Below are 24,359 nucleotides of genomic sequence, written 5' to 3'. Positions count from 1 at the left end.
CTTTACACTATTCATCATCCGACTTGCTACGTTTAAAATTCTCGCCCCGCTTGCCAGCCGGAGTTTATAATCGATGTGCTGCCCTGGGAATTACGCGCCAACCACGGTATGTGCATCGTGGATCACGCCGCTGCTATAGCAGTTTTCAGATGGCTTCCTCTGACAGTCATATTCCAGTCATTTGGTCTTCTCACCGCCATCAACTGAATGGTCAAAATGACGAAAAACGGGGAGTTAATGTAAACAATCTTAGCATGTTAAAATATACTCCCAGTGTCTCGTTGGAAAAGACAGAAATCACCTCCATAAAAATGGGTCTCTTAAATGCATGTTCTGTATCAAACAAGGCTTTTGTTTTGAATGATTTTATAATGTCACGTTCGCTGGACTTTCTGTTTATTACTGAGACCTGGTTGAATCCTGGCGATCAGATGGCTCTGGGTGAGCTGACATCACCAGGCTGTGACTTTTTGAACTCTCCACGGACCTCAGGACGAGGAGGTGGGCTTGCCACTGTTTTCCGAGACACTTTTAAATGCAGACTACTATCCACACAAATATCCGAGTTTCGAGGTACAGTTATTGAAGATTGATACTGTGGATTCTTTTTTCTGTGCTGTGGTATATAGACCTCCCAAACTGAATAAGGATTTCATCCAGCAATTTTCTGATTTTCTCTCTGGTTTGGTGTCTAGCTGTGATAAACTTCTGGTCCTTGGGGATTTTAATATTCATTTATGCTGCCCATCAAAGCCATTGGTTAATGAATTTCTTTCTCTTATTGAATCTTTTAATTTCACACAACATGTTACTGGTCCTACTCATAAGAAAGGTCATACATTAGATCTTGTGTTATCATTTGGTATTTCTTTTTCAAACCTGGAAGTTTCAGATGTGGGCATTTCTGACCATTATTCAGTGGTATTTGATGCTGTTTGTTCTTATATCCATCCAATCTCTTCTCAGCCTTTACATTATGGTAGGTCCATTAATTCTACAACTTAAAATCTTTTTTCAGAATTGTATTTATCGCATGTTACAGACAAAGCCTTTGGAGAGGAAATTGAAGTGCAGGTTGAGGTTTTTACGAAGTCATGTACTTCTGCTTTAGATTGTGTTGCCCCTCTTAAACTAAAGAAACACAAGGGAACCTCTCAACCTTGGCTAAATAATGTAACTCGCACTCTTAGACAAGAATGTAGAAAAGCTGAACGGAAGTGGAAGAGAGATTAACTTCAAGTTTCCTCTGAGATATTGATTGCTTGCTTGCTTGCTTGAGTTATGGTGGTCTTGTTTATTATGTTTATTGAAATTAGTTTGTATAAAGTTTGTTTTGTTCTAAGGTGGGGATATATGTCAATCTGAATGTGGAAGATATCACCTTATGACACTTACCTATTAATTGTGGTGCCAGAGAAAAGGGCTCCAGAACAGGACTTGAGACTCCAGAACAGGACTTGAGACTCCAGAACAGGACTTGAGACTCCAGAACAGGACTTGTTTACCAAGTCGAGCCAACGTGCTACTGCAAAGTCGTGAGCTATACCTATATCGTATATTGTGGTTTCTTGTGAGTTTGTGAACATATTCGTCTAGTTTAATGTCTTTGATTTATTTTGTTTTATTTTTGTTGTTTTATTACTTTGTTTTACGGGACTGTAAACTTGTATATTTTTTCGGACTGTAACACGTTGGGCCTGCCAAAGGTCTACTGCCTCACAGTCCTTCAGCGCTTAAGCCTGACAAAGTTGTGCTTGGTGACCTTCACAGTGCATTGGTCAGCATGGCAAAGTGGGTATTAACGTCCCCATATTGTCAGTTACTGACGCAGCGTTGAGTTCCGTTGAAAGGGAACGTCTTATGGTATGTAGGTTCCCTGAGGAATCTTGATTTATTTAAATATTTGTAAAAAACTGTTAACGATATTGTAATCATATTGTGTAGTTGTGCTTGTAGAACCGTCTTTGCTCTATTTGATTGGAGAGCCGGAAGATCCTACTGTCGTGTGGAAAAAATGACAGTAGGACCTAGGACTACTAGGCCATATTAGGTGGCACCTAACACTAAGTGCAATTATTAGATTTATTGTTGTGTTTTATTGACATCTTTCCTGAAGTCATTTAAATATTGAAAATATGCACAATATTTATGATGCAAGTATAACAGTGACACTCCAACAGTGAAATACAACAGTGAGCGCAATAAGACCACGGCCCCTTTTTTTTGCCTATTCCTGTGGGCGGAGGTTAGTCAAAACACTGTTCTAGTGACGTCATTAAAGCAGGAAGTAGAGGGATGTAGTCCAAACCACCCGTTCGCTGTAGGCTTTGAAAGGGGACTTCTGTTAAATAAAATATCTCGCTTGGCATTGAACTTTGAGCTTTATAATTTTACAGGTCATATTTATGCTCTAACAGCAACATTACACACTAACTAAAGTTTGAAAAATGGGATCACGAAGAACAGGACCTTTAAACAATAGATAGAACTCAGTGTCTAACACTGCATACACACACTATTAAATAACTGTATTCAATTCTGTAAAAACTCAAAAATAGCTGAAATCAGATTTAAAATGAAATAAATAAAAATGTAAAAAATAAATTGAAAATGTGTTGTTTGTTTGTGAAAATGTTAACTTTTTAAATTTCAAAATATATTTCAAATGAAACAATTTGCAAAAGTTAAAACATATATGAACATATATGTTGTTAGTAAATATATTGACATAAATATATTCACATATTTAACTAAAAAATCAAACATATATTTACATATATTTAACTAAAATATATTTATTGGAAAAAATGAATCGGTTCAAAGGAGTCATTAGTTCGCGAATTGGACGCGTCATGCGTTATCCCAGCAGTTAGGACATGGACACATCCAAGATTTGTGTCAACACAGAAAAAATTTCATCACTGGATAGTTTTATTTTATTTTTTTTTCGTTTAATTAAACTGTTGTTTTATGTCAGCTGAATGTCTGGAATGCTTTTCAGAGAAGATAAGGCAACTTATTTAGCACAATTCACAACCAGCAGTAATTCAGGAAAAAAAAAATCTCCGAATGCTCCACATGAAACTTTTGGTCTTCCGACCTTTTACCACCGTATCGATTTATTTGATTAATATGTGTGAGGGAGTACGGAGCTCCCCTAGTCCCACTTTGGCAAAAAAAATTATTATAACTATCTCGTGGCCTCAAGATAGTAACTTGTGGCCTCAAGATACTAACTCGTAGCTTCAAGATACTAACTCGTGGCCTCAAGATAGTAACTCGTGGCCTCAAGATACTAACTCGTAGCTTCAAGATACTAACTCGTGGCCTCAAGATAGTAACTCGTGGCCTCAAGATACTAACTCGTAGCTTCAAGATACTATCTCGTGGCCTCAAGATAGTAACTCGTGGCCTCAAGATAGTAACTCGTGGCCTCAAGATAGTAAAGTGTCTGACTCATGGACCCTTTGTTATTAAACTGGACCCTGTAGTGCAGTACTTCACATTCTGTGCAATATTCTCTGTTTTAATATTCAGTGTGCAATATAGTTTGCTGCAGTTCTGCTTCTATTTATTTACTAGTACTGTAAATCTTGTAGGCTGCATATCCATAGTCCTTTATAATTCTTTTTCATATTGTATAGCCTATATTTATACTTTTTACATGCATATACTTGTTTATTTACCAGCTTTATTATTTATATTTCTTTAAATGTCTTGATGTGCACATCAACTGTGACACAAGAATTGTCCCCCGGGTTATCAATAGCATCAATAAAGATCAATAAAGTATTTCTGATTCTGATTTTAAGTTAGCCTATAGTGGAGTGTGCAGACTGGTTCATTAATTATTGAAGTGTTTCACATTTTGGTAGTTTTGAATGTAAGAAAAGCATGTGTTCGTGTAGCCTACGAAAAAACGTCAGCAGAGGACGTTCTAGGCTTAGGTCACGGTACCTCCGTCTGGCTGTATTTCCATATTATGTGTATTTCCCGGTATTTCCCAGTTGACGGCAAGGAGCTGTAGAATAACAGCAGATGATCATAATTATGAATTATTGTGACGGCTTTACAGAGGTAAGAGTGTTTTAATTAGCATGGTGAACATTTAGTTAGATGGCAAATTACTGAGTTAAGATAACTGCAAGCTAGGTGTTCGAGCTGGAAGCATTAGCGATGAATAGGCTTGAACTTGGTGCTGGAAACACAATGCACAGGACAATAGAGACACCAGAATAACAATATTCATGATTCTGAAGCTGAAAATACAGAATTATTATTTTAGACGAATATGCTTTCAATCTTCACAGACTAGATGTATTTAAAATAATGTCAGTCAATTTGTACTGGTAACATGGTGGAGGTATGCTGAGAAACTTGTCGTGAGACAGAAGGTGAGGAAAGGCTTATTTATACCAGCTTCCTCTTGTGCTGATTGGTTGATTACCTGAACGTGCTCCTCCCGAACTTTGTTACATGAAACTTCATTTATTATTACACGTTATTATTATTTTGTGTTTTTCATGGCATGACGAATCTGCTCCAGCAAATTGTCCTTGTTGTTTGTGATGTTTTTTCCAGCGACCTCCATAAGATCAGTGATCATCTCAGCGCTGTAAGGACCTTGAAAAGTGGCATATTTGTTCCTCCACTTCTCAATATCATCTGAAGAAACATTAACACACTTAAATCAGAACACAGTTGATATCTCAGTTTTATTCAGGACATTGTAAGATCATAACTTGCCTCCACAGTTGACCACATTAAAGAGAGGGATGTGGATCACGGTTGGAGTGTTTTGGCCTTTCAACACATAGAAGTCCATCGGTTTCTCTGAGTGTCCATTGGGAATGTTGACCTCAGGGAAAGGGATGTTTAGTTCCCCGCACGTCTCAGCAGTTTTCTTCACTGTCTGCAGTAGAAAAACAGCACACCCACAGAGAAAATAAATAAATAAATTAAATATATTTTAAAGTGTCAAAAATATATGTGGCATATATTCCAAATACATTGAGATATATTTGCATTGTTGTTCACTTAAATTTATCATTTTGAAATATTTTCTGAAATATAACAAAAATATATGATGTTAAGTGTGAAATATATTTACATTTATAACATGTAATGTAAAATATATGACAAAATATATGGTCATAAAATGTTTAGCTAAAGAAGAGTCGAAAATGTATTTTGATCATAGTAATTCCTCTACCTTTTCCCCTATACACAACAGTAGGCTACCATATTTCACTACAGTATTATGACACACAGCTATAATAAATACTGTACTTACATTTCAATGTAAAATGACAGTTGCTTTCCTAGGACTACTAGGCCATATTAGGTGGCACCTAACACTAAGTGCAATTATTAGATTTATTGTTGTGTTTTATTGACATCTTTCCTGAAGTCATTTAAATATTGAAAATATGCACAATATTTATGATGCAAGTATAACAGTGACACTCCAACAGTGAAATACAACAGTGAGCGCAATAAGACCACGGCCCCTTTTTTTTGCCTATTCCTGTGGGCGGAGGTTAGTCAAAACACTGTTCTAGTGACGTCATTAAAGCAGGAAGTAGAGGGATGTAGTCCAAACCACCCGTTCGCTGTAGGCTTTGAAAGGGGACTTCTGTTAAATAAAATATCTCGCTTGGCATTGAACTTTGAGCTTTATAATTTTACAGGTCATATTTATGCTCTAACAGCAACATTACACACTAACTAAAGTTTGAAAAATGGGATCACGAAGAACAGGACCTTTAAACAATAGATAGAACTCAGTGTCTAACACTGCATACACACACTATTAAATAACTGTATTCAATTCTGTAAAAACTCAAAAATAGCTGAAATCAGATTTAAAATGAAATAAATAAAAATGTAAAAAATAAATTGAAAATGTGTTGTTTGTTTGTGAAAATGTTAACTTTTTAAATTTCAAAATATATTTCAAATGAAACAATTTGCAAAAGTTAAAACATATATGAACATATATGTTGTTAGTAAATATATTGACATAAATATATTCACATATTTAACTAAAAAATCAAACATATATTTACATATATTTAACTAAAATATATTTATTGGGCCAATTTCGAATATTTGCATATATTCCAAAAAATATTACAAATATATTGTGAAAATATATTTCAAATATATTTATTTTGTGTATGGGCATTATTGTTTGATTAAAAGGCTTAAAAGTATCCACCAAAATCGTCAAGATGAGAAACCCTCTCTGAGATAAATGAGAATGCTAACGGACAGCACTCAGGTATTATAAATTAATATGGTTAGATGAAAACCCATGCTTTTATTTTTAAATGGTTTTCTTTCTTGTTTTTTGACATACAGCATTTGAAATGATCTGTTAATGTGTTTATTTTAGATTAGTCTGAACTCTGTCACTAACAATGTCAAAAATCTGCTGTTGAAGAAACAAGTCACGGGTTTGGAACGACATGAGAGAGAGTAAATTATGATTTCTAGGGGATTTCTTTCTTTAAAGGAATACTCAACTTTAAAATGAAAATTCTGTCATCATATACTCACCCTCATGTTGTTTCAATCCTTTATGAATTTCTTTCTTCTGAAGTATGGTATGGTACGACCGTTTGATTGACGAACTTACTGTCCAATGATTCTAGGTAGTCTTGGAAATGATTGGCTGGAGTTTTTCGAGTCCTGCCCATTCCACAGATGATTAAATTGCTTAATTTTCATTTCAGTGCTTCTAACTCAGTGGCTGTAAGTGGGTTAGGAATAGGATTTCAAGTGATTTTGAAAAAATGGACAAAAAAGAGAATCACATACCCCACCTTTAAATTAACTTTTATGAGTGAATTCTCTGTGCGTATAATACCATTAAAGGATCACCGTCACTGAAATCCAGTGAAATGATGAGGTCGATGTTTCTCTCTTCTCTCAGCACTGGAAAATAGGGGGAGTTGAGCAACAGTCCAGCGTCTTCAAAGTCTCTCGTCTCATTTTTCAGAAGAGTGGAGGGCAATGCTGCATCTGAGAGATCACAGCATTATTATATTATTCACAATGAATTTCCAGTTATCATCTGTCTATGAGTTTCTGTTCTCACCTTTCATGTTGTAAAGAAAGTCATATTCCCTGCCCCAGATCCACCCGTCCATGCAATTAAAAATACTCTTCCAAAGATCTGTAAAACAAATTCGCAGTGGTTCTCAAATTTAGTAAATGGTTCTGATACTGTTTTATATTCTGTATATGTTTTTAGTTGACATATTAGTAGACATGTTTCATGATAGATTCTTCAGATTTAAAGTACATCATTGGATGTCTAAAGGTTCTTCTGTGGCATCAGTCTGTAAAAAACAGTTCCCTTTCAGTCACTCACGTTCGACGTAACGTCGACGTGACGACGTAATTGGGATCACTTCAGGGAGCCCTATCAACTTCGAGTGTCTACAGAACGAGCCAATGAACGTTGGCTTGCATGAATCGCGTCACGCGCCCCCGCCCCGCAGCACGGGTATAAACAGGAAGCGGGCGCACGCACACATTGTCTTTCACTTCGGAGCCGAGCTTCTATGAGACTTCTGTCTATAAGAATCAGCGCTGTTGAAGGCTTCAAAAGGAGATCATCTCTCTGTTGCAGTGTTGGTGTGACGGCGCGATCAGTGGTGGCCGCGAGCATTGCAGCTCACAACTGCTGTTTTCACAGCACTATTGTTTGTATCTGTGTGTGTGTGTCGGTTCGGTGGGCGTTTCCCCTGTGTGTGTGCATTCACACTGCGGCTACCCCTGGGTGCCTCAGCACTAAGAGAGTGTTTTTTCCAAATCTTTTTTTATTTTTACTAAAAGAGCAACACAAGCGTGACCCTGCGTCTTTTTCAAGATGTCATTCCGCTTGTGCGTTTCTGGATGCCGTCGTTTCCTGGCGCCAGCAGATGGCCACAGTAGTTGTCTCTCGTGTTTGGGCATTCAACACGCTGAGGCAGCTTTTGTGGATAGTTCATGTTCCCATTGCGGGAATATGACTATCTCAGCGCTTAGATCGAGACTCGCTTACCTCAAGGGAGGTGCAGTCCCCTCGCCTATGCCCCGATCTAGCGCTTATTCTGCCCCGCAGAATAGGCCTACTTCGGTGCATGACCAGGGTGATCTGAGGATTACCGTGAGGGCTTCCCCTTCGAGTCAACCTCCGCGGGCCCCTCACGCCTCACAAGCGCTGTTGCCATTGGGGCCCCTTAGTGAACGTCTTGGTCCTTCTCCGGAACGACCAACCGTTTCCTTTGGGGCTCCAGCTGATGATCAGATATCGATCGCAGCATCAGAGGGGGAGCTTCAGTCCTCTGGAGATGACGACTCGGCTGCGTTGCCCCCTTCGGGGCGTGTAGCGTTGTCCGAGACCGATCCAGAATGGGCGGCTATGCTTTCCCGGGCCGCCGAGAAGGTTGGGCTTGCGTGGAACCCTCCACCACGTCCCGAACCTTCTCGGTTGGACGATTGGTTTCTCGGGGCGGGCCGTGCTGGTTCTCAGTGCGCCGCCCCGGTACCTTTCTTTCCGGAGGTGCGTGAGGAGCTTTCTAGGACGTGGAAGGCACCGTATAGTGCCCGAAGCCATTCTAGTGGCTCCTCCCCCCTCGCCACCCTCGACGGCGGGGCAGCTAAGGGGTATGTGGATATTCCCCCAGTGGAGCGGGCCGTCGCGATGCAGCTGTGTCCGGCGTCCGCTTCCTCTTGGCGTGGTAATCCACGCCTCCCGTCCAAGGCCTGTAAGTTTTTGTCCGGTCTAACGGCGAAGGCTTACAAGGCCTGTGGACAGGCTGCTTCCGCCCTCCATGCCATGGTGCTCTTGCAGGTCCACCAGGCCCAGGCGCTCATGGACATGAACGATGGTGGTTCTGACCCAGAGCTCCTCCGGGAGCTCCGTGTGGCAACCGCACGCACGACGAAGGAAACCGCACGTTCAGTTGGTCAGGCGATGTCCACTTTGGTGGTCCAGGAGCGCCACCTCTGGCTCAACCTGGCGGATATGAGGGACACCGATAAATATCGGTTCCTGGATGCCCCTCTTTCCCAGGTTGGGTTGTTCGGTGATGCGGTCGAGAGCTTTGTGCTCAGGGCAGAGATCGCAGTCCTACTGGCGAAGGACGCGATCGAGCCGGTCCCTCCAGCCGATATGAAGACCGGCTTCTACAGCCCGTACTTCATTGTACCCAAGAAAGGTGGTGGGTTACGACCAATCTTGGACCTGCGCGTCCTGAACCGGTCCCTTCACAGGCTACCGTCCAAGATGCTTACGCAGAAACGCATTTTCAAATGCATCCGTCCCCAAGATTGGTTTGCAGCGATCGACCTGAAGGACGCGTACTTTCATGTCTCGATTCTCCCTCGACACAGACCGTTTCTCCGCTTTGCGTTCGAGGGACGGGCATATCAGTACAAGGTCTTACCCTTCGGGCTGGCCCTGTCGCCCCGCGTCTTCATGAAAGTCGCGGAGGCGGCCATTGCTCCCATGTGCGAGCGTGGTGTTCGCATCCTTAACTACCTCGACGACTGGCTTATTCTGGCCCAGTCGAGAGAGCAGTTCTGCGAACACAGGGACATGGTGCTTGGTCACCTCAGCCACCTAGGGCTTCGGGTCAACTGGGAAAAGAGTAAACTCATCCCCGGGCAGAGGATCTCTTTTCTCGTTATGGAGTTGGATTCGATCAACATGACGGCGCGCCTCACCGAGGCCCGTGTCCAGTCAGTGTTGAACTGCGTGAGTACGCTCAGACGCAGAACAGCGGCACCACTGAAACTTTTTCAGAGGCTCCTGGGGCATATGGCATCTGCAGCCGCGGTTACGCCGGTCGGATTGCTTCATATGAGGCCGCTCCAACACTGGCTCCACGATCGAGTCCAGAGATGGGCGTGGCAGAGCGGCTCGTGCCGGGTCCAAGTGACTCCGCACTGTCGCCAAACTCTCAGCTTGTGGTCGGACCCTTCGTTCCTGCGGGCAGGTGTTCCCCTGGAACAAGTGTCCAGGCACTCTGTGGTCTCCACGGATGCCTCTACCACCGGCTGGGGGGCCACGTACAACGGGCATGCAGCTTCAGATCTGTGGACGGGGCCTCAACTGCATTGGCACATCAACTGCCTCGAGTTGTTAGCAGTACGTCTTGCACTGAGCCGTTTCAAAACGCTGCTACTAGGCAAGCACGTACTGGTCCGTACGGACAGCACTGCGACCGTTGCGTACATCAACCGCCAGGGTGGTCTACGCTCCCGCTGCATGTCACAACTCGCCCGCCATCTCCTCCTCTGGAGTCAGAAGCATCTGAGGTCGCTTCGTGCTGTTTACATTCCTGGCCTGCTCAACCGTGCAGCCGACGAGCTCTCACGGCAGCAGGTGCTACCGGGAGAATGGCTACTCCATCCCCAGGTGGTCCAGCTGATTTTCAGGCGCTTCGGGACTGCACAGGTAGATCTGTTTGCCGCCCCGGACACGTCTCACTGACAGTTGTTCTATTCCCTGACTGAGGGGACCCTCGGCATGGATGCTCTGGCACACAGCTGGCCCCGGGGCCTACGCAAGTATGCATTTCCCCCAGTGAGCCTTCTTGCACAGACCTTGTGCAAAGTCAGGGAGGATGAGGAGCAGGTCTTGTTAGTTGCGCCGTATTGGCCCAACCGGACCTGGTTCCCGGAACTAGTGCTCCATGCGACAGCCCCTCCCTGGCCCATTCCTCTGAGAGAGGATCTGCTCTCTCAGAGACGGGGCACCCTATGGCACCCGCGTCCAGACCTCTGGAAACTCCATGTCTGGTCCCTGGACGGGACGCGGAGGTTCTAGGTGACCTACCCCCTGCAGTGGCGCCTCTATGCGTTGAAGTGGAACCTGTTCGTTGACTGGTGCTCCTCTCACGAGGAGAACCCCCGATCTTGTTCGATCAGAGCCGTGCTTTCCTTCCTGCAAGAAGGGCTGGAGCGAAGGCTGTCTCCTTCCACCCTTAAAGTGTATGTTGCCGCTATTGCCGCACATCACGATGCTGTTGATGGTAAGTCTTTGGGGAAGCACGACCTGATCGTCAGGTTCCTGAGGGGAGCGAGGAGACTGAATCCTCCTCGTCCACTCTCTATACCCTCTTGGGATTTGTCTCTGGTCCTTTCGGCACTTCAGAGACCACCCTTTGAGCCTCTGCAATCAGCTGAGTTAAAAATCCTGTCCTGTAAGACAGTACTCCTGGTTGCATTGGCCTCTATCAAGAGGGTAGGGGACCTGCATGCATTTTCGGTCGACGAATCATGCCTAGAATTCGGCCCGGATAACTCTCACGTGATCCTGAGACCCCGGCCCGGATACGTGCCCAAGTTTCCTACCACTCCCTTCCGGGACCAAGTAGTGAACCTGCAAGCGCTGCCTTCGGAGGAGGCAGACCCAGCCCTGGCTTTTCTCTGTCCCGTTCGCGCTCTGCGTCTGTACGTGGACAGAACGCAAAGCCTCAGGACCTCAGATCAGCTCTTCGTCTGTTACGGAGGCCAGCAGAAAGGGAAGGCTGTCTCCAAGCAGAGGATGGCCCACGTGATAGTGGATGCCATCGCCTTGGCTTACGAAGCCCAAGGCGTGCCCTGCCCGCCTGGGTTGAAAGCCCACTCCCCTAGGAGTGTCGCTTCTTCCTGGGCGCTGGCACATGGCGCCTCGCTGACAGACATCTGTTGAGCTGCGGGCTGGGCGACACCTAACACGTTCGCTAGGTTTTATAGCTTACGTGTTGAGCCGGTTTCTTCCTGTGTGCTCGCTTCTACTAGCCGGTAACACCGAAGTTCCCGCTCTAGTGTCGGCTTGCTGCGCCACTCCCTTCCTAGGAACGGATACGTGCACTTTTTACTCCAGTCGAGTTCCCCACTTGGCGAACCCTGTGAGTTCCTCCGCACCCCTTTGGCAGTCGGACGTTGCGGAGCGTCCGACGCCAGGCCTAGTGCTCGTATGCTTGTGTAACTTGTGCTAGGCTGGGGTCCATATGTGCGATCCCTGCGGCGATCCCATATGTGTATTCTTCCACGACCAGCTCCCTGCGGTGAGCCCATGTCTTCCCTTGGCAGAGTCTTCTCTGCCGTCACTGTCCGGTGTGTCTCCCCCTTCGGGTGGAGCCACCCCAGTGACATTCCATATGTTGCACTGCCCCTTCGGCCAGTCCATATGTGTATTCTCCACATGTTACCTCCCTTTGGGCAGGATGTGGCTCCGCAGCGTTCTTTCCCCTGGAAAGGTACGCTTTCCCAGTGTTATCCAAGAGTTCCACTGTGTGATGACGCGATTCACGCACGCCAACGTTCATTGGCTCGTTCTATAGACACTCAAAGTTGATAGGGCTCCCTGAAGTGATCCCAATTACGTTGTCACGTCGACGTTACGTCTCCCGTTCCCTCCTTCAGGGAACGAGGGTTACATCAGTAACCGAGATGTTTTGTTGCCCTATGGATGAATATCAGATGATGTCACCAATGTCTCCTCACTGATGTCACTCACTTCTAAAACTTGTCTGCCGCCATCTTGAGCACCTGATTTACGTCAGTCGCAAAGGAACTAGCTAGCCATGCATTCAATATGTTGTGCGGTGGGGTGCAACAACAAAAAAGAGACCCCAAAATATCCTTTTACAGGCTACCTCAGGACGAAACAAGACGCCGTAATTTGCGGGTGGGACATGTCCCCACCACTTTTGAAATATCTCGCGGCACGAATGTACCAATACAAATAAACAAAACATCTCCAGTTAACTAGTAGAGCATTCATTTAGTATGTTTGTCAAAGGGGACCTATTTGTCCCCGCAGCGCGCCGACAGACACACACACACACACACACACGGAACAAAGAGAACGGCGCACACACGTAGCAGAAAGCACACGCTCGTGAAGTTACTAAACAAGCTGCACAAGAATGAAACTTGATCGCAGCCGCAACAGGAAATCATTAAAACGATGCAAAAAAAAACTTTTTTTTATTTATTTATTCATTACAGGCAGCTGGTTTAATGTAGAGAGCATGTCAAAACCCAACTGTACAGGAGATTCAGAGGGAATCAAGCCTGCACCAGTTTAAAGACTTTTCCCTCTACAGGGAAACACTGATCCACATTTTTCTGATAGACCAAACAACTAATCAATTAATCGAGGAAATATTCAACAGATTAATCGACTATGAAAATAATCCCAAATCCCTAATCATTATGCACAAGTGCATTGCATCAGAAGCCCTGGATATAAGCCGATCTCGATCTCTCTTAAATATTTTTGTTCTCTCTGTTTTGTCATTTAGTAAACTATAGATTTCAACCATATTATTCTTTTTGAGTCTCTTTAACAAGAACTTAGATTAATGTATGAATTGAATAGTGATTGTGTGACCTATGATGAGGGAACAACCAGTGATACCCTTGGTAGTACCAACAAATGATAGCCTATAGCGATGTCATCAGGATACACATACACTGGTAGGCAGTGGCCCACCTTACCGGGTGACCAAGTTGTGGTCCACCAGAATTTATAGTTTACCCACCTCTTTTTTTTTACCACTACACCACTGGTTATCACGTATTTCTCATCTGCTTGTATGTAGCCTATCCACTATTAATAGCCTACAAGTCTGCTGTTTCGGACCAGGTCCGAATGATGATCAAAAATATACCCATACACAAAATAAATATATTTGAAATATAATATATGCAAATATTCGAAATTGGCCCAATAAATATATTTTAGTTAAATATATGTAAATATATGTAAATATATATATATATATTTTTTTTAAATATATTTGTTAAATATGTGAATATATTTGTCAATTTACTAACAATATATATGTTCATATATGTTATAACTTTTGCAAATTGTTTCATTTGAAATATATTTTGAAATTTAAAAAGTTAACATTTTCACAAACAAACACATTGTCAATTTATTTTTTACATTTTTATTTATTTCATTTTAAATCTGAGTTCAGCTATTTTTGAATTTTTACAGAATTGAATACAGTTATTTAATAGTGTGTGTATGCAGTGTTAGACACTGAGTTCTATCTATTGTTTAAAGGTCCTGTTCTTCGTGATCCCATTTTTCAAACTTTAGTTAGTATGTAATGTTGCTGTTAGAGCATAAATAATACCTGTAAAATTATAAAGCTCAAAGTTCAATGCCAAGCGAGATATTTTATTTAACAGAAGTCCCCTTTCAAAGCCTACAGCGAACGGCTGGTTTGGACTACATCCCTCTATTTCCTGCTTTAATGACGTCACTAGAACAGTTTTTTGACTAACCTCCGCCCACAGGAATACACAAAAAAAGGGGGCGTGGTCTTGTTGCGCTCACTGTTGTACTTCACTGTTGGAGTGTCACTGTTATACTTGCATCATAAATATTGTGCATATTTTCAATATTTAAATGACTTCAGGAAAGATGTCAATAAAACACAACAATAAATCTATTAATTGCACTTAGTGTTAGGTGCCACCTAATATGGCCTAATAGTCCTAGGAAAGCAACTATCTGTCATTTTACATTGAAATGTAAGTACAGTATTTATTATAGCTGTGTGTCATAATACAGTAGTGAAATATGGTAACCTACTGTTGTGTATAGGGGAAAAGGTAGAGGAATTACTATGATCAAAATACATTTTCGACCCTTCTTTAGCAAGCTAAACATTTTATGACCATATATTTTGTCATATATTTTACATTACATGTTATAAATGTAAATATATTTCACACTTAACATCATATATTTTGTTATATTTCAGAAAATATTTAAAAATTATAAATATAAGTGAACAACAATGCAAATATATTTCAATGTATTTGGAATATATGCCACATATATTTTTGACACTTTAAAATATATTTAAATATATATTTTTTTCTGTATGGGTTCACTCGGACGCGTGCTTAAATGTGGAGAGACTCTCTATTCGTTCCGGTGAAATTACAAAACAAACTGCACACAAACGTGTCCCTGCCTGATATACAACCACTGATAAACACAATCAGTTTTGATGAAAAAAAAAACTATATGAGTGCGGATTAGAACCCAGAACCTCTGACACGCTTGGCAAAAGTTCTGCCCCTGGACCATTTAAATACACAATTAAAATAGTCAGATCAGCATATAATATCATTGAATGCCAGGATTGGTAGTCTTGTAGCAGCGGACAGAGGCTGGAAGTACACATCAGGTATCACGTAGGGATCACACCCTAACAATATTATTTTTTGAAAGTAGCGTTTCTTTTAATGGCACTCGAGGTGCGAAATGTTGTCTTTCGTAGCCATTTACTGTATCCGTACGAAGCTGTAAACAGGGTTCTCAAGTTTTATCAAAAGCTTGGAGTGAGATCACATGCGGTTATGGGAGGAGCCTTAATGGAGCCCCGCCCCCCAATTTTACCCAGTGTTCATAATTAACCAGCACAAATTGAAATTATAACAATTGGTAAATCTGATAAATGACAGAGCAATTCATCACATCAAATATACTCTTTAATGTTATATTTCAAAATTACAAATATATAAAAATTACAAAATTATAACAAATTGCTCCAAACATTTTGGAAAAACAAACCTTGGTGTCTTCTCCACCGTCTCTGCCACCACCTCTTCCACTGTCTCCTCCTCTAATCTGGCAACCTTTTTAGGGGGCTTACCCTTTGGTGCCCAGAATGATAAAATATCTTTTTGCTTTTTCCCTGACATCTTTGAAAAATACAAATGCAATGGCAATGATTAATGTATGTTTTGACAGGATATAAAATATTACCCAGAGCACTCTACTTTAATACATGTAGCCTTAATGTAACTAGAAAGACTATTAATACAGTATAATATATAAAAAAATGATATGAAAAATTAAAATAAAATGATGAAATACATCTTCATTCCTTCCCAATCCCATACCCACTAACATTTCCCTTAGTTTCAGATAAGGTAAGCTAGCCAAACTGAGCCAAAGCTTCTGGCCTGGTTGCAAAGTAGTTGTAGAGTTTTTGACTGCATCAATAATAATGTATACAATGGGTTATATATGAAATGTTCTAGCCTAAAAATGTTAGACGAGCTTTCTTCCAACTTACCTTCTCCATCACGACGTGTGTTCGCGCAATGTTGTTGGTTACCTAGTAACGAACGTACGGTGGCCGAGAATGTTTTGTCAACTTCCGTGTGTTCGCGCATCTATGTTGCCTAATTACGAACGCAATCTGGCCGAGATAAGTGCTGATGGCAGGAAACTTCACCTTGTGTGCCTGCGCCTTGTATACAACGTTATATATAAAGATTGCAGGACAACTTGGTTGGGATTGCCTTTTCAGCGTGAGAAATACACGGTGTGGCATGTGAGCGTGTGAATTGGTTGAATTGCGTGTCTCATGGCCAATGCATAAAGATGATACGTTACACAGGGCAACTTTTTGTTGCTGGGCAATGTTGCTGTCAACGGGCAACCAGATGAGACACAGGCCCCACGACCGATCTAAATTATCCAGATAGAAATGTATTGCCCATTTTCAATGGGAAAGTGCCCAAGCATTAATCGCTCTGCAAGATTGCCCAGCAACATTGCTGAAAAAGTTGCCCTGTGTATCATCACCTTGAGACTTGAGAACCCTGTGTAAATAGTCGCAAGCTAGCTAGTTAATGCTTGTCAGTACCATAGACAGTAGGCTACTCGGTAGGACAGGTACTCAAGATGGTCCAATCGTAGCGGATGACGTAAGAAGTCAATGTTCCACTTTAGCACAATCAAATATACTTAAGTATATCTCGTACCTCAGCACTATTTCCCCACAGTTAAAGTGCATTAAGTACGAAATTAGTTGTTCCAGTTTAGCAGACTTTAAGTATACTAGTTTGGCATTCCAAAAGTACAATTGCAGGGTATTTTTATTAAGCAAATAAATATGTAAATGTATTTTTAGTATACTTAGCACAAAACAATATATTTCAAATACATTTTAGTATATTTGTTTTTTTTACTAAGATGGTGCTATTGGAAGATTTATGTAATCTTAGAGAAAAGCACATTTCGGTTTATGCATTAATCTGGCTAGAAAATCAAAAATACATTGTAATACACAAATTTGTGATACACAAATCAACACATTGTAAAGACAGGTCAACCTACCTTTATGCTCGAAACTGAAGCAACGACTCAACTTTTCAAACACATCCTTAGTGCGTTGTTTTATATCTATTATATTGAATTTCAATAGTCCCTCCGGAAGTTCGCCTTCAGAGATCTCTGTTAAAAGAGAACATGACTGAGTTCTTTTAATCTGAAGCAGGTTTGTGTATCTTGTGTTAATTACAGTTTTTGTTGGCCAAAACTGATGTTTTTGCATAATACTGTTTCATCAATTAGTTTGTAGGTTGTTTTACTGTTTAAATGTTGCTGAAAGGCCATTAAAGATACATTTTCCAGCACACTTTTGTGTATTCTTACCGCCACTCGGCTCTGTTCTGATGCATTCATCGTAAGCTGACGGATATTTGCCATTCAAAACCAAGAGATTCATGTCCACAAGATCCATGAGATCCTGGTAACATTCGTCTATGGATGGGGAGTCTGGATCTTCTGAAGAAAAAACACACCTTGAACAAACATGAACACAGGGCAAAATGTCTTGAATATCAAGTGCTTTCCATCCCCAAATTTTTGTCATTCAGATATCAGGTGTTTTCAGGTGACAATCATCATTATGGCTCACTTTTATTTTTCATCATTAAAGAGTTTAACTTTTTATTCCTCAGCAGGTAGCATGAACAGATCATTAGACAAAAAATAATACGGTAACACTTTATTTCGATAGTCCAATTTAAACATTCTACTAACTATAAGTAACTTTGCAACTACATGTCAACTAATTGTCATTATTACTAGACTGTCTGCTTAATATTTGCTAACAATTTATTTTGTTGGTCCCATAACAGACATTCTACTGACTATAAGTAACATGGCAACTACAAGTCAACTTATTCTACTAACCCGAACCCTAACACCTAACCATAACCTGACAGTCTACTGACAGTCCACTACACTCTACTAATACTCTAATGACAGTTAATTGACATGTAGTTGGAAAGTTACTTATAGTTAGTAGAATGTCTAAAGTGGACTATCAAAATAAAGTGTAACCAATAAGGATAATAATAATAAGTTTTATTTAAAAAGCGCCTTTCCCAAGCTCAAGGTCGCTGTACAAGAAGATAACAAAAACACAGCATTAAGCATTAGTATGCATCACACAGTACATATACATATACTATACAGTTGGAGGGTTGGAAATACTGTAAGAAAAGATAGGTTTTTAGTTGAGTATATAGTAGAACTGTAACAAAGAGTTAGAGGAAGAGAATTCCAGAGTTTCGTAACCACAGCACTGAATGATCTTCCACCCATACCACAAAAGATAAATCAACTTGTCAATAAATAAAAGATGTAATGCTTTACCTTCCATCGTTTCCGTACACATCCTCAATCCTGTTTGTGATTTAAATGTAAATGTAGGTATGAACTCTGGGGGGGGGGGAATCAAATAGAATTAAGGTTCACATAATAATCAAATGACTCTCAGCTTTAGACAGAACTGAATCTTCAGAACAAATGAAGTTGCACCTTTAATTTTATCCCAGAGGAATTTACGGATCTCGGCTCCATCAGCTAAAGCGCTGCCGCACAGAGCTGCAGAAAACACATTTAAGCTTAAAAGTGTTCACAATAAACAAAAATGTATCATTTTTTAAATAAAATGCATAATACAAACAGTCTGATTTAAGCTCTTATTGTTAAGCTAACTCCCCAAACCACACCCCAAATCCTTCTTGTCGTTATTGACTGGAACAGTTTGTTATGTTTTGTGGTGCGGGTTAGCCCAGTTTGTTTTTGTTTTTAGCCATTTGTGGAGCCTGGGGTGTCTGCAGAGACCGCATTTTTTTACAGTGTGTTCAGGGGACAGGCAGCCAGCAGAGATGGCTTTAGGGAGATGTTTGCTGTATGTGACAAAAAATGTTTTGGCTTAAAAAACGTGTGACATCGCTTAGAGCACCTTTAAGACAGCTCGAGAAGTCTCTCAAACCATACAGAAAAATATATATATTGAAATATATTTTAAAGTGTCAAAAATATATGTGGCATATATTCCAAATACATTGAAATATATTTGCATTGTTGTTCACTTATATTTATCATTTTGAAATATATTCTGAAATATAACAAAAATATATGATTTTAAGTGTGAAATATATTTACATTTATAACATGTAATGTAAAATATATGACAAAATATGTGGTCATTAAATGTTTAGCTTGCTAAAGAAGGGTCGAAAATGTATTTTGATCATAGTAATTCCTCTACCTTTTTCCCTATACACAACAATAGGCTACCATATTTCACTACTGTATTATGACACACAGCTATAATAAATACTGCACTTACATTTAAATGACTGCAATGTAAAATGACAGATAGTTGCTTTCCTAGGACTATTAGGCCATATTAGGTGGCACGTACCTAACACTAAGTGCAATTATTAGATTTATTGTTGTTTTATTGACATCTTTCCTGAAGTAATTTATGATGTATTTATGATGCAAGTATAACAGTGACACTCCCAACAGTGAAGTGCACTTAAACAATAGATATAACTCAGTGTCTAACACTGCATACACACACTATTAACCCTTAATCGCTGTTAAAAAAAGACAACATTTAAGCTGTTTGGGGTCATTTAGACCAATAAAGAGCAATTGCATAAGGAAATATACATTTTTTATATGGAAAACTATATATCATTTTTTTTATTTACTTCTCAACTATACATTTATGCTGTGTTTTTGTGGAAATTTTGAAGTTTTTTACCTATTTACTGCACAATTACATAACTAGGCCATAAATTGGCTCATGAAAAATGATTTTTTAAAGAAAAAATCACTTAAATGATGATCTTAATTAAATCTAAATAGTTTTTGGACATTGCTCTATGTGTTAGAGATAGAATACTGACATCTGCTGGTTTGTGGAAAAACTTTAGAAATCATAATTAAAGAAAGAAAGTGCAATGACCACATATATCCAATAGAGGGCCATAGAGACTCATTCATTTTCACTTTATTGTTTGTGATGCTTCAACTTCTCCTCACAACTTTGATATATATATTTTGTGAATATTTATTTAAACATTTTGAAATACATAAAAAAATCTGTATTTTTGTCAGAGTTAGAATTTGTTGTTGTTTTCTGATATATTTTGAATTATCTGCTTTTGCAAATTATTATACATACATTTGCAGAACCATTACAAGTCACCACTATGACATGACTGTGGTGTGTGTGTGTGTGTGGTGTGTGTGTGTGTGTGTGTGTGTGTGTGTGTGTGTGTGTGTGTGTGTGTGTGTGTGTGTGTGTGTGTGTGTGTGTGTGTGTGTGTGTGAACAAGCTTGTTCCATGTTGCATATGTGACATTTTTCAGATTTATGCCAGTTTAGTTGATTTTATTTGCCAATTTCTATAAAAATGCTCTCTGTTGCAGTGACATACATGTGTGTGTTTGTGTGTGTTTGTGTGTGTGTGTGTATGAGATAGAAAGTTCGTTCCACTTTGGGTTTATGCTCTAGGACCAGACCTTGATTTAAATGTACATTTTTTTAGATTTATGCCAGTTTTGTTTATTTTATTTGCCAATTTCTATAAAAATGCTCTCTGTTGCAGGGACATACACGTATGTGTTTGTGTGTGTTTGTGTGTGTGTGTGTATGAGATAGAAAGTTTGTTCCACTTTGGGTTTATGCTCTAGGACCAGACCTTGATTTAAATGTACATTTTTTTAGATTTATGCCAGTTTTGTTTATTTTATTTGCCAATTTCTATAAAAATGCTCTCTGTTGCAGGGACATACACGTATGTGTTTGTGTGTGTTTGTGTGTGTGTGTGTATGAGATAGAAAGTTTGTTCCACTTTGGGTTTATGCTCTAGGACCAGACCTTGATTTAAATGTAATTTTTTTTTAGATTTATGCCAGTTTTATTTATTTTATTTGCCAATTTCTATAAAAATGCTCTCTGTTGCAGTGACATACATGTGTGTTTGTGTGTGTTTGTGTGTGTTTGTGTGTGTGTGTGTATGAGATAGAAAGTTTGTTCCACTTTGGGTTTATGCTCTAGGACCAGACCTTGATTTAAATGTACATTTTTTTAGATTTATGCCAGTTTTGTTTATTTTATTTACCAATTTCTGTAAAAATGCTCTCTGTTGCAAAAACATACATTTGTGTGTTTGTTTATGTGTTTGTGTGTGTGTGTGTGTGTGTGTGTGTGTGTATGAGATAGAAAGTTCGTTCTACTTTTTATTTATGCTCTAGGACCAGACCTTGGTTTATATGTATAAATTTTCAGATTTATAATGGATTTAATTTTATTTTTTTGACAAACAAAATAAAAAAAAGTCATTTTTTTCATTTTCCCATTCATTTTCAATGTGGGGTCATTTTGACCCCAAACAGCTTAAACGGTAAATTTTTTTTTACACACCTTTAGAACAACCAAATCAAGCCCAGTTTTTTTGTGCATGTTTAGATAGGTTATTTAGGAAAAGTCCCAGAGTTTCATGCCTCTGATATGAAGGTAACATTTTTAAAAAAAGAAAAACGTCCAGTGGGGTCATAATGACCCCAAACAGCGATTAAGGGTTAAATAACTGTATTCAATTCTGTAAAAATAGGGGAAAAAACTATAACATAAAATTTTCATTTTAGGCCAATAAAATCAGTAAAGGGGCAGCTGTGGCCTACTGGTTAGGGCTTTGGGCTTGTAACTGAAGGGTTGCTGGTTCGATCCCCAACCAGTAGGAAAAATGTGGGTGGTGGAAGTGGTAGAGCACTGTTCTCCCATGCCCACATCCATGGCTGAAGTGATCTATCTAAAAAAATAACTTGAAAATGTGTTGTTTGTTTGTGAAAATGTTAACTTTTTAAATTACAAAATATATTTCAAATGAAACAATTTGCAAAAGTTAAAACATATATGAACATATATGTAAACATATATGAAAATATATTTACATATATTTAACTAAAATATATTTATTGGGCCAATTTCAAATATTTGCATATATTCCAAAAATATATTTTGAAAATATATTTCAAATATATTTCTTTTGTGTATGGGAAGCACTTAGGAGTTGCCAGTAGGGTCTTGTGAAGGTACTGAGGAGACAAATCTTTTTAGGCGAGGAAGAATGTTTTTGAAATGTTTGACGACGAGTGGTTAATCAAACAGTATCGTTTGGACAGCCCATACACAAAAGAAATGTATTTGAAATATATTTTCAGAATATATTTTTGGAATATATGCAAATATTTGAAATTGGCCCAATAAATATATTTTAGTTAAATATATGTAAATATATTTTGAAATTTAAAAAGTCAACATTTTCACAAACAAACAACACATTTTCAATTTATTTTTTAGATAAACCAATTCAGTCATGGATGTGGGCATGGAAGAGCAGCACTCTACCACTTCCCCCACCCACATTTTTCCTACTGGTCAGGAATCAAACCGGCAACCCTTTGGTTACAAGCCCAAAGCCCTAACCAGTAGGCTACAGCTGCCCCTTTGCTGACTTTATTGGCCTAAATGACAATTTTATGTAGGAAACAACACACAGAATGAATACAGTTATTTAATAGTGTGTGTATGCAGTGTTAGACACTGAGTTCTATCTATTGTTTAAGTGCACTTCACTGTTGGAGTGTCACTGATATACTTGCATCATAAATATTGTGCATATTTTCAATATTTAAATGACTTCAGGAAAGATGTCAATAAAACAACAATAAATCTAATAATTGCACTTAGTGTTAGGTACGTGCCACCTAATATGGCCTAATAGTCCTAGAAAAGCAACTATCTGTCATTTTACAATGCAGTCATTTAAATGTAAGTACAGTATTTATTATAGCTGTGTGTCATAATACTGTAGTGAAATATGGTAGCCTATTGTTGTGTATTGGGGAAAAGGTAGAGGAATTACTATGATCAAAATACATTTCTGACCCTTCTTTAGCAAGCTAAACATTTTATGAGCATATATTTTGTCATTTATTTTACATTACATGTTATAAATGTAAATATATTTCACACTTACTCATATATTTTTTGTTATATTTCAGAATATATTTCAAAATGATAAATATAAGTGGACAACGTCAATGTATTTGGAATATATGCCACATATATTTTTGACACTTTAAAATATATTTACATATATTTCTTTTGTGTATGGGCAGGCATCATCTTTGTCAGCGCTGGTTAATGTTGGGCTGAACTTGCCTTTTTTAACATGTTTCCGCTGTTCAACTAATTCAGCAAACGGTAACACTTCTTCCTCCCAATTTTGTTTTCTTTTGGAATCCATGGTTGCTGATTATATAATAAAATCGTCTCGGTACGTAACGTAACCTCGGTTCTTTGTGATGAAGGAACGAGTACTGCATAAGGCTTCCTTACACTATGGGAAAACTCCTTTTCTCGAGAATATTAAAGCCAAATCTTTAAAACAGCTGCACAGCATACACAGATGAATGGCGAGTACGGTTCGCACCCTGGCACGTCAGAGCCCACCAGAATAGGCATGGCCTAAGGCTATAAAGCACCCATTCTTCACCAAGGACCTCAGGTTTAATTGACTGAAGCGATCCCCTGATCAAAGCACAGAGCACGGCGGGTTACGCAATACTCGTTCCCTCATGTCAGCGTAACCTCGACTTCATTTCCTGCTCAGCTACTGTTCGGACGCTCTTGCTTACTGCTCCGCGCTTTGCTCTATCGCCTTAACATTTTATCTCCTATTTTTTTTAATATTTTATTTCCTTTATTTTATTTCCTTTTATCACCTAATTTTAACTTCAGCAAATCAGCACAGTGCTCATACGACAAAGTTTGGATTACTACAAAAACTGAGAATTCTTTTACCCGACCAGCTTACATTCCGGGAAAGGAAAACACAACTGCCTCAAGGATAAGAGAAAATGCCTCTTCTGGAATCTACTTGCTGCACCAACTGCCACAGACTTCTACAAAGGATTGCAGTTCTTGAAACAAAGTTACTTACGGGACCACCAAACCAGACGGAGCACACAACAGAGCTTTGTCATGGACACCCTCAGCATACCGGTGAGTCCCATGAAACTAGTACTCCTCGACAGATAGAGAAACAAGCCGATCGACTTACTAATCGATGGCACAAACAGGGAGCGAGACCCAAAGGCACTCGAGACATCAGATTGTCACGAGCCTCACATATTGCCGCAGTAGCATCCTCTACCCCAGATACAGCTCT

The 24,359-nt window shown here is 39.8% G+C and overlaps 2 protein-coding genes across 4 annotated transcripts in view; one reads left to right on the top strand and one right to left on the bottom strand.

Annotated features, from left to right (window-relative positions):
* Nucleotides 1-24,359, top strand: part of LOC311083523 (cytosolic phospholipase A2 gamma-like) — a 251,611-nt gene that overhangs the window by 63,604 nt on the left and 163,648 nt on the right. The window lies entirely within an intron of this gene.
* LOC311083525 (cytosolic phospholipase A2 gamma-like) overlaps nt 2,631-24,359 on the bottom strand; it is a 138,597-nt gene continuing 116,868 nt past the window's right edge. For 2 of the 3 annotated variants that reach the window (XM_084115113.1, XM_084115112.1), the window contains 8 exons: nt 18,638-18,703; nt 18,473-18,538; nt 17,465-17,596; nt 17,147-17,263; nt 7,103-7,180; nt 6,872-7,026; nt 4,747-4,912; nt 2,631-4,665 (listed from right to left, as the gene is read on the bottom strand). In XM_084115113.1, coding sequence (XP_083971239.1) covers nt 4,508-4,665; nt 4,747-4,912; nt 6,872-7,026; nt 7,103-7,180; nt 17,147-17,263; nt 17,465-17,596; nt 18,473-18,538; nt 18,638-18,703 — 938 coding nt within the window. In that variant the 3' untranslated portion in view covers nt 2,631-4,507. The remainder of the gene's footprint in view (nt 4,666-4,746; nt 4,913-6,871; nt 7,027-7,102; nt 7,181-17,146; nt 17,264-17,464; nt 17,597-18,472; nt 18,539-18,637; nt 18,704-24,359) is intronic. The other variant, XM_084115114.1, reaches the window with a different exon arrangement.

Source organism: Abramis brama, assembly GCF_963993115.1.
Source record: "Abramis brama genome assembly, chromosome: 5".
Lineage (NCBI taxonomy): Eukaryota > Metazoa > Chordata > Actinopteri > Cypriniformes > Leuciscidae > Abramis > Abramis brama.
This window is presented reverse-complemented; position numbering and strand designations above follow the sequence as displayed.